We start from the raw sequence: 9728 nt of genomic DNA, 5'->3' as shown, positions 1-9728 counted from the left end.
CTGCCTCCGCATACTTTGCCCACGACGCGGACTCTCTCCCGACAATTGAGGTGATCAATTTGGTCAATCAATGTGAAAAGAGAGGGGACAAACTAATCATTGGCTGCGATGCCAATGCTCATCACATCACGTGGGGCAGCTCTGACTGCAACAAGAGGGGTGATGATTTACTAGAATATTTAGTTGGTTGTAAACTCTATATTCTTAATCAAAACAATGAACCTACTTTTGTTACTTCTAATAGAAGGGAGGTCATTGACCTCACGCTAGCCACAGAAAACCTCGTGTCTTCCGTGTCTAACTGGCATGTGTCAAATGAACCGTCTCTGTCGGATCATAGGCACATCTGCTTTACTGTCGCGATTACTTCTGTCCCGGCGGGGACGGAGATACGCAACCCAAAACGGACTAATTGGGCCGGCTATAGGGAAGACCTAATCCTACGCTACGGAGGGGGTCACACTCTTAAACTTACTTCACCTAAGGATCTTGATCGGGCTGCTGGTGATTTACAGTGCTCCATCATGGAGTCGTTCCACCGGAACTGCCCACTTAAGACCGTCAACCGCTCGAGGCTTGTCCCTTGGTGGAACGCGGATCTCAGCCGGCTTCGTAAATACACGCGCAGGCTCTTTAACAAAGCCAAGCGCACGGGTGACTGGGCTGGATACAGGCAGTCCCTTAACGCCTACAACAGGGCCATTAGAGCTGCTAAGAAGGACTCCTGGCGGACCTTCTGTGAGCAAATCTCCAATGTCCCTGCCACGGCTAGGGTCATGAAGATTCTAGCGCACGACAGCACACATCGACTTAATGCTATTAAGCTACGGGAGGGTGTGTACACTAAATCTGGGGCTGAGACTCTCAAGCATATGCTGGAGGTCCATTTTCCTGATTCTACTTTTATTAATCCAACAAACCCTGACTCTCTCTACCCTGTCCTGCACAGGGCTAAGAGGGAAGACTGGCTTGTAGCCAGACAGGTTGTCACGATTCCCAAGCTTCGGTGGGCTGTCAACTGTTTTGAGCCCTACAAGTCTCCGGGACCCGATGGGGTCTTCCCTCTGCTTTTGCAGGAGGGCTTAGACCACATCGCCTCTCCGCTATGCAAGATCTACAGACTTTGCATTGCTCTCGGTCACATACCTCGTGACTGGAAACGCTCTAGGGTCATCTTTATTCCCAAGCCCGGGAAGGCTTCCTATCTCGAGGCGAAAGCATTTAGACCCATATGCCTGACCTCCTTCTTCCTCAAAATTCTGGAGAAGTTGGTGGACAGGTACATCAGAGACGAGGTACTTTCGATAACTCCTCTCTCTTCTTCACAATTTGCCTACCAAAAAGGCAAATCCACTGAGACGGCCCTTCACGGCCTTACGAATTGCCTGGATAGGGCATTCGAGTTTCAGGAAATTTCACTGGCTGTCTTCCTCGATATCGAGGGGGCCTTTGACAAAGTCTCTAGCTCGGTTATTACTGAAGCTGTTGAGAGATTTGGCATCAGCGCCACTCTTGGCCGCTGGATCAAGTCCATGCTTACCGACCGCGAGGTGTCGGCGTCCCTCCTTGGGGACTCTCTAGGGGTGACTACCAGCAGGGGCTGCCCTCAGGGTGGAGTGCTCTCCCCCCTGTTGTGGTGCCTGGTGGTGGACGAGCTCCTGGGGAGGCTCGGGGGTGCTGGGGGCTGTTGCTGCTTCGGGTATGCGGACGATGTAGCGATAGTCTTTACGGGGAAGTTCCCGGATACTGTTACCGCGCTTATGAGATCTGCTCTCTCTAGCGTGGAGCAATGGTGTCAGGCGGTTAACCTCACCGTTAATCCTGATAAAACTGTCCTTGTTCCTTTTACGAGGAAGAATACTAAGGATCTGTTCAATGATATCTCTTTCTTTGGCCAGGTCCTGACAAAGTCCTCCGAGGTGAAATACCTGGGGGTGACTTTTGATTGTAGACTCACATGGAAGCCGCATCTTGATCGGTGTATTAAGAAGGCCAAGATGCTCTTCTGGAGGACCAGGAGCTCTGTCGGCCAGACTTGGGGCCTCAACCCCAAGGCTGTACACTGGCTCTATACTGGGATCATCAGACCCATACTATCTTACGGGGCACTTGTCTGGTGGACAAGGGTCCGGCTTAAGACGGTGCAGGCTGCCCTGCGCAAGCTTCAAAGGCTTGCCTGCATTGGTGTTACGGGGGCCATGAGATCGACCCCAACTGCTTCCCTGGAGGTGCTCCTTGACATGCTTCCTCTTCATCTCTTCATTGAGGAGGAGGCTGTCATGGGAGCCTACAGGCTCAACATTAGTGGCTGTTGGGTTCCAAGACTTTGGGATTACAGCCATACGAAGCTCTTTCGGGAGTACGCCGCACTTGAGCCGTCGCTTACGATGTGCTCTGACAAAACCGTTACCAGTTTTGATTTCACTAAGCCATTCAGTATCCACTTCCCCAGTCGGGCAGAGTGGACTAACCTGCTGCCTCTTGGCACTGGGGGTGAAACCATTTGGTTCACCGATGGCTCCAAGACTGATTCCGGCGCTGGCGCCGGCTATTACTGTCAAACCACAAGGGTCGGCTTTTCTGCTTGCCTGGGCACCTTCGCTAGTGTGTTCCAGGCTGAAATTGCCGCGATCTGTTATTGCGCAGATTACTGTATTAACAAAGGGTATACCGGACGGACTGTGAGAATTTATTCTGACAGTCAGGCTGCCCTGAACGCTCTGAACCAGTGTCAGATTTCTTCTCAACTGGTGCGTAGCTGCCTCGACCTGCTAGCGCGACTGGCATCCTGCAACAGGGTTCTGCTGTACTGGGTGCCAGGGCATAGCGGTTATTATGGCAATGAGCAAGCCGATAGATTTGCGAAAAGGGGTGCGGAGGCCAAGCTCTTGGGGCCGGAGCCGGCCGTCCCCATCCCTTACAGGCACGTCAAACGGTGTCTGCATGACAGGTTGACTGTCATACAAAATCAGCTCTGGCACAGCATGGAGGGCCAGAGACAGACAAAGTTGTTTGTCGATGGTCCCTGCAGGTCTCGTGCTAGGGACCTAATTTCGCTCGGCAGATGGGATATTAGGCTGGCCACCGGTCTTTTGACCGGGCATTGCCGGCTTAATAGGCACCTCCATCTGATGGGTTTTGCCGACGACCCTCTCTGTAGGTCGTGTCAGGAGATGGAAGAAACATCCGCCCACGTACTTTGCGAGTGCGACTACTTCGCCTCGCTTAGATTAGAATATTTTGATTCACACACCCTGGAACCCTCGAGGGTCTCCTCTCTCACGGTGGAGCGAATTCTTCGCTACGCTGCAGCTACAGGCCTATTCAAGGCCTGATTACGAGGATGCACAATATGCCTTTGGCATCGGTGCTAGGGCGCGTACCCTCCTCATCAACAATAATAATATAATCCCCTATACGCGTACGTGTAGCCACCTTTGACAATGCATTGGTCTAATGCACTGTGGAAGGTAGCTACACGTACGCGTTTAGGGGATGCTTAAACTCTCTAATATCTAACTTTACCTAAATCTTTGGCTTTGATGCCCAAGTAGTAAGTATCAATTTCAATAGTTTTCAAATAACTCAGAACAAGCCTCAGGTCGGACTCGGTGTAAAATTCAGCCAAAATTGCATTTGGAGCTAAATTAAATATCCTGAATGAAATCGCGTGGCTTTGGAAGTCAGTTCACATGAACGACATACCTTTTCGCGAGCATTCCATTTGAGCATCAACAAAATATTCCTTATTAACAGTTTCTATGTAGTAACAGTATTGATTTCCGAAGTCCATCCATTCAGGTGGACAATTACCGTGAAATAGAGTTTGCGATTTGTTTTTTGGATCTATTAAGTGATAGCAAGAAGCGATATCTAGTTTACTAGGGAGAAGAATATAATAAGATACCTAAGTATTCGCGCGCCATAGTCCCAGTCCCCCTTTCAAAATACAATGGGGATGTAAAAGGAGGCCGGCCTATTTCGCCTATCCTTAGTCGGAAAATACATAATTTTCGTCATTCGCGTCGCGCTGACGTGAGTTTTCAAGAACCAATGAGATGCTGGGTGTAATTTAGAGGCGGGGATTAACTCCGGACCTACGTTTGGACTGGAGATAAAGCTAGAAATGTGGCGAATTCTATCTTCTCCCCAGTAAACTAGATATTGCTTCTTTGTGATAGCATGAGTTGATTATATTTGAAACGAAGCTTATGTCTTGAATTTGAAATATTCTTACTTATTAACGGAGCTGTTCAAAAGTTACATAATGTCAACAGGGGGGTTTGAATGAATGTTCCTAGCTCTTACCGAGGGAGGGTCACGGGAAATGTTAGATAACAAATTTATTCAAGGCATTTTGTTTGACTTCCCCACGGTGTAAAACGATTGCCAGTCAAATTTCGCCTATTTTCCCGAGCTTTAGAGGAAAATTGACGAGAAAAATCTTATTGTCTCGAAATGCTAGTATTCAGTGGGGCCAGAAGATTTTGTTAAGTAATTAAGGTCTTCCCGATTGTTACTTTTTGTTACGAGACGGAGGGGGTGTGTCGAAAATTTACCATTTTGTGTTACATAATTTTCGAACAGCCTTAAAATTAGTTTGCAAGGTAATAACATGGAAATTATAAGACATTCTGGAATTCAATTATCTTTTCTCGAGGCGTCATTAAAGACTTATGTGTGAAAACCCAATATATTTTCAATGGCTGCCCTAATGTTGCTTTAATTTTTTCCATTAATTAAAGCAATCTGTTCGTCATTCTAGCGACTAACTGCACCCTCATAAATTGTTTAAAGTTGTTTGGCAGATGCTTCGAACGTGGATTCCCAACTTGGCCCCCAAAACGCGTCAGCAATTGTAAGCTACACCAGAGGATCATGCGCGGCTCTAAATTGAGTCCGAACTAGTTAGGTCACATGGGGAAAGGATCTGAAGGTCTCCCGAGAATCCTGAGTGGTGGGTTTGAATGCGCAGAGAGAAAAGAGAACACCTAAAAGGCCATATTAAAGCTCATACCACCTAACCTTGGCCTGGAAACTGAATAGGGAGCCATGTTTGCTTAGTGCAACGCCTGACATTAGCGCTGTGGAAGCGGGTGTCGTAAGTTTATTACCAAACCCTAGTAAATAGTAGAATACGGCGATCCATTGCGGTCGGTAGACGCGTGAGGGCGCATGCAAACGCATAGACATTTGTTAACGCGGGTTTAACAGTACACGGCTTTGGCTGTCCATAGTTAAATGGTCATAGATTAAAGTCACATCGTTCCTGCTTTTCCAGCACACTTTTTGCAAAAAAAAAAAAATTATAAAAAAAACGAGTAGAATTATCCCCACTTACTTTGATCTTTAGCGCATATAAATGGCAAGGTCACCGAACAGTTCTCGGTTCTCCATAAACTATTTTCAGACTTAGCGGTGCAATGAGTGTTGATAGAGCTCCTCTCTTTAGCATCATTTTTCCAATTTGTATGGTAAATAAGACTAGCGTCAGACCAAGTTAGTCTTCCTCTGGACTAAAGATTTCTGTATGTGTTAGATCACTCGGATATATCTGATGAAATTAATATCTGATTAATTACCTTATTGTTCGTATTAGAGAGACCAATCCAAATTCCTTTGTCGTCCCTAGATCCAAAATCCATATCGGCTATGATGAAAGAGAGATATGCTTCTTCATAAGAATCACTAATTGAGACTAAGTGCGATCCGTAACTTTGACACTCTCCCTCGGCATTTTCCCATGTCTTGGCTTGTTTTACCAATCGGTAGCAGCGGTCTCGGTACGATTGCCAACCTTGGCCACAATTGTTTTCGCCCAAATAGAAGGATTTGGGTTGAGATTTATCTTTTGCTGTAATATAAAGTATTACATTGTACATTTAGATAGATTTAACAAGTTGATATATTTTACATCTGGATACTTGACAAATGGCTCCTTTCACATCGTCACAACGATGATCATTCCATTTTCCAGCAACTGTGTCAGCGTGTTCCAGATGAAAACATTTCTCCGTCTATTTTAAGGAATGAGCAAGTACACAAGGGTATTCCAAAAAAGGAAGGTACTACCAAAGTACAGTGGGTTCCATTGGCGGGTTTGAGTTGAAAGTGTTCTATGTCAGTTTCCCTAAGGGCCACCGTTTACAAGTTATGAATAAGTGTGTTTCACGGATGACCCATTTAGCATTGACTTTCAGTTCCTTGCTTGAGTTTAAGGGGTCATCCGTAACCATAACTTTAATTGTTTAATGTTGTCCTGATGTCATAAAAGATTTTCGACTCAAAATAGCCTAAAGAACTTAACACCCATTCTGGAACACCCTGAATATAACCATGGGTCCAGCTTTAAAAGCGTATAGTCCTATAAGGTTTGACATCGTAATACAGTGTGTTCCAAATAAGGTAGTACGACCCGACTACATGGGGTGGTACGACCCAACTACATATTGTGGTACAACCAAACTACATATTGTGGTACGACCGAACTACATAGGCTGGTACGACCGAACTACATAGGCTGGTACGACCGAACTACATAGGGTGGTACGACCCAACTACATAGGGTGGTACGACCCAACTACATAGGGTGGTACGACCCAACTACATAGGGTGATACGACCCAACTACATAGGGTGATACGACCCAACTACATAGGGTGATACGACCCAACTACATAGGGTGGTACGATCCAACTACATAGGGTGGTACGATCCAACTACATAGGGTGGTACGATCCAACTACATAGGGTGGTACCATCCAACTACATAGGGTGGTACGATCCAACTACATAGGGTGGTACGATCCAACTACATAGGGTGGTACGATCCAACTACATAGGGTGGTACGATCCAACTACATAGGGTGGTACGATCCAACTACTTAGGGTGGTACGATCCAACTACTTAGGGTGGTACGATCGAACTACATAGGGTGATACGATCGAACTACATAGGGTGGTACGATCGAACTACATAGGGTGGTACGATCGAACTACATAGGGTGGTACGACCCAACTACTATGGGCGATTTGGAGTCAAGAATAGTCTATTTCAGTTTTCCTTCGGGGGTAGGGGGTGTTATAGTGTTTTTACGGGTGACCCTATAATTAAATTAGCATTGTCTTTCCGTTCATTGCTTAAGTTTAAGTGGTCATCCGTAAAACTCTTCAATGGTAACGTGTAAACGGTTTCCCTTAGTCGACAATGTCAAAGAGCATTTTCGACTCAAAATCACCTTTAGAACCCACTGTACATCGGTCCTACCTCCTTTGGGGAGACTCAGAAAAGCGCACAAGATGAAATCAGTTTTTCAATTATTCTCAATGCGATGCGCAAATCGATGCTTATCGTTACAGTAAAAATGTTCTATAAAAGCTGCCCGTGGCAAAAATAAACACATACTAATGAACTTGGCTCTCCAGGTGCGTAATTCGTATAATTTGTCTTTGTTCCGTCGTCCCAATCGTCCCACCGAAGGATGTGAAGGGATGGATATCTGCTACGACCACCACGTTTCTTTAGACCAATCCAGACATTACCTTTCGGGTTTGTATCTCCTAGGTATGCTGTTAAGAAATCTGTTTCGTCGAATGTTACAAATGTTTTTCATATTATCATTTTCATTTTTTCAAATGAGGAGTTTGTGAAATACCTTGTTCCAATTGAGAATGTATTGAGACTAAAGAACCACCCAAGGACTGACAATATGATTCCGCATTAGTATACGTTCTAGAAAATGTATCTATGGAGTAACATTTATCTCCTTAAAAGATACAATACGAAGATTTAATTTTCAGTGTTTTATTTAAAGACAATACAAGTTTAAATTACGTAATGAAGTTCAATTTTCCGAATTTCTGAGAAATACCAAACACGTTTGCACTGATTTGACAAAAGCGAACGAAGTGACAGATACACATACAAACAAACACGTCTAGTGTAATGCCTCTCCGTGACATCATCGTTACTCGGAGAGGTAAAATGATTAGAACTCCAATTATAGCATTATGGGAATCGAAAGTTAACTGTGCAAGGCAGACGACCAAACTACAAATGTAAGTGTCTACCTTTATAAAATCAAGACGAGGTAATTTGCAGATATTTCAATCGGATGGGCCCAATTCTGACCAAAGACGATTAAGTATAGCGGAGGTATATAATACTTCTCTTCGAGAGAAGTATACCACAAAGCTGTTGTAAGTGTAACATGGTTCTTCCCAACATCAGAACATTTGGAGCAAGGTTTCTAAACCGAATCACATACGCGATAAATAATTCCCTCACCATTACTCTATTAGCACTTAACTATTTGACAAGGCGCATGCGCTTGTGGATTTTTGTCCCACGACAAGACGAGGTTTGTGGGGTGATTGCTGGGGATTTAGTACCAAACAGTGATAGAATTCACCCCACGGTGCGATGCCCGTCTGAAGTTTGATGAGCGCAATAGCAAACAAAAACAGTGAGCTTGGGAAGAATCATGTTATAGAACTAAAGTGCTTAGAGGATACAGAGCGTCATCGTTCTTCTATTATCCCCTTCTACATAGACACTAAAACTCTTCCTGGTTTTCACACTCTTAAAATACCCTGACAACGACGGGAAGCCTAGATAGTTCATTACGTAAAGAAAAACCGCAACAAAAGTATTACGAAAGGCTGACTCACCCAAGGCTTTCCATGTCTCGGGACACCCGACATCCTTGTTCAAAGGCCTGATTTCTCGTGAAATGTAATCGATGTTAGGGTCACTAGTGGTTTCACAAAACTGTTGAGCAGCTAGAACTGTACAGCGAGGAAATTATAGTTATTTAGTCAAGTAATATTCTCTGAGTAGAGAGCCATTTAAAATTAACTAGAAAACATACCATAAAGTAAAAATATACTCGATATTAGCCCTGAAAGACTCATGGCTCTTACACTCGAAAACTGCGTAATATTAACCTTGTTAACTATGTATAAATATATATATGGATCAATTTAATGTAATTACAGTCTTCCTGTAACTAAAATTCCTTGAAAACGATCTTAGATTATATTTTTTTCTCGAAAACGTAAGTAATAATATATGAATTATAACTGATAAGATTTTTAATTGAATGTTAACCGGACATTGCAACACTATATCGTACTTCCAAACTATAACGGAGTTTCCCTTATCAAGTACGAGTACAGCTATGAAAAATCTATTAATATGCCCATGAATACATAGATTTCTTTACCTTGGGATGTTTAACAGGTAATTTTCTGGGCCTTTCTGCTTGAACTGAAAGGGAGGAGGTGTAGAAACCGTCACCCTGGCGTTATTCATAATTTGTTTGATCTTAGAAATCATGTGATATCGACGTTACTCGCGACCTATACGCGTCGAAACAGAGTTATCCAAAACATCATATACATTCGAATAACCAATGAGATGTGAGGAAGGAGGAGCTGGCGGTTTATCGAAGTTTTAGCCCTTCTCCTTACCCTCAATCAGATATTAGTATATAGTTTATGAGCACCAGGGATAGATTTAATTTTAGAAGTAGGAATGGAGAACGGTTTGTATTTACTTCAGTCCGACTCATAGCCCAGTATAGAGCCCCTCCCTCCAACAAGTAACGAGCATTTTAAATTATCTTATTGGCTCACTTAAACTACGTTTTGATGACGTTGCTGACGGGGACGAAAAATACGTAATTCCTTTTTACCTCTTTTCTTATACGCTTGTATATAATAGAGCTT

General features: G+C 44.1%; 1 protein-coding gene and 1 long non-coding RNA gene across 6 annotated transcripts; one reads left to right on the top strand and one right to left on the bottom strand.

Annotated features, from left to right (window-relative positions):
- Nucleotides 1-5454: 5454 nt before the first annotated feature.
- Nucleotides 5455-6236, bottom strand: LOC149616265 (macrophage mannose receptor 1-like). The gene is made up of 3 exons (XM_089856178.1): nt 6180-6236; nt 5915-6017; nt 5455-5854 (listed from the first exon to the last, which is right to left on the bottom strand). The coding sequence occupies exons 1-3, from the start codon at nt 6234-6236 to the stop codon at nt 5541-5543; spliced, it is 474 nt and encodes a 157-aa protein (XP_089712304.1). The 3' UTR covers nt 5455-5540.
- Nucleotides 6237-7426: 1190 nt separating this feature from the next.
- Nucleotides 7427-8929, top strand: LOC149616264 (uncharacterized). Of its 5 annotated transcripts, none has more exons than XR_016375913.1 (4): nt 7427-7563; nt 7643-7740; nt 7800-8198; nt 8301-8929. It is a non-coding gene; the product is annotated as an uncharacterized LOC149616264 (long non-coding RNA). The 5 variants fall into 5 exon arrangements; XR_016375912.1 differs by having other exon boundaries at nt 7800-8464; nt 8552-8929; XR_016375911.1 differs by having other exon boundaries at nt 7814-8929.
- Nucleotides 8930-9728: the final 799 nt, after the last annotated feature.

The sequence above is a fragment of the Phalangium opilio genome, unplaced genomic scaffold (genome assembly GCF_054372755.1).
Source record: "Phalangium opilio isolate 3A_F unplaced genomic scaffold, DU_Popi_V2 ptg000217l_1, whole genome shotgun sequence".
In the NCBI taxonomy this organism is placed as follows: domain Eukaryota; kingdom Metazoa; phylum Arthropoda; class Arachnida; order Opiliones; family Phalangiidae; genus Phalangium; species Phalangium opilio.
The sequence above is the reverse complement of the archived record's forward strand: the minus strand, read 5'-3'. Positions and strand labels throughout refer to the sequence as shown.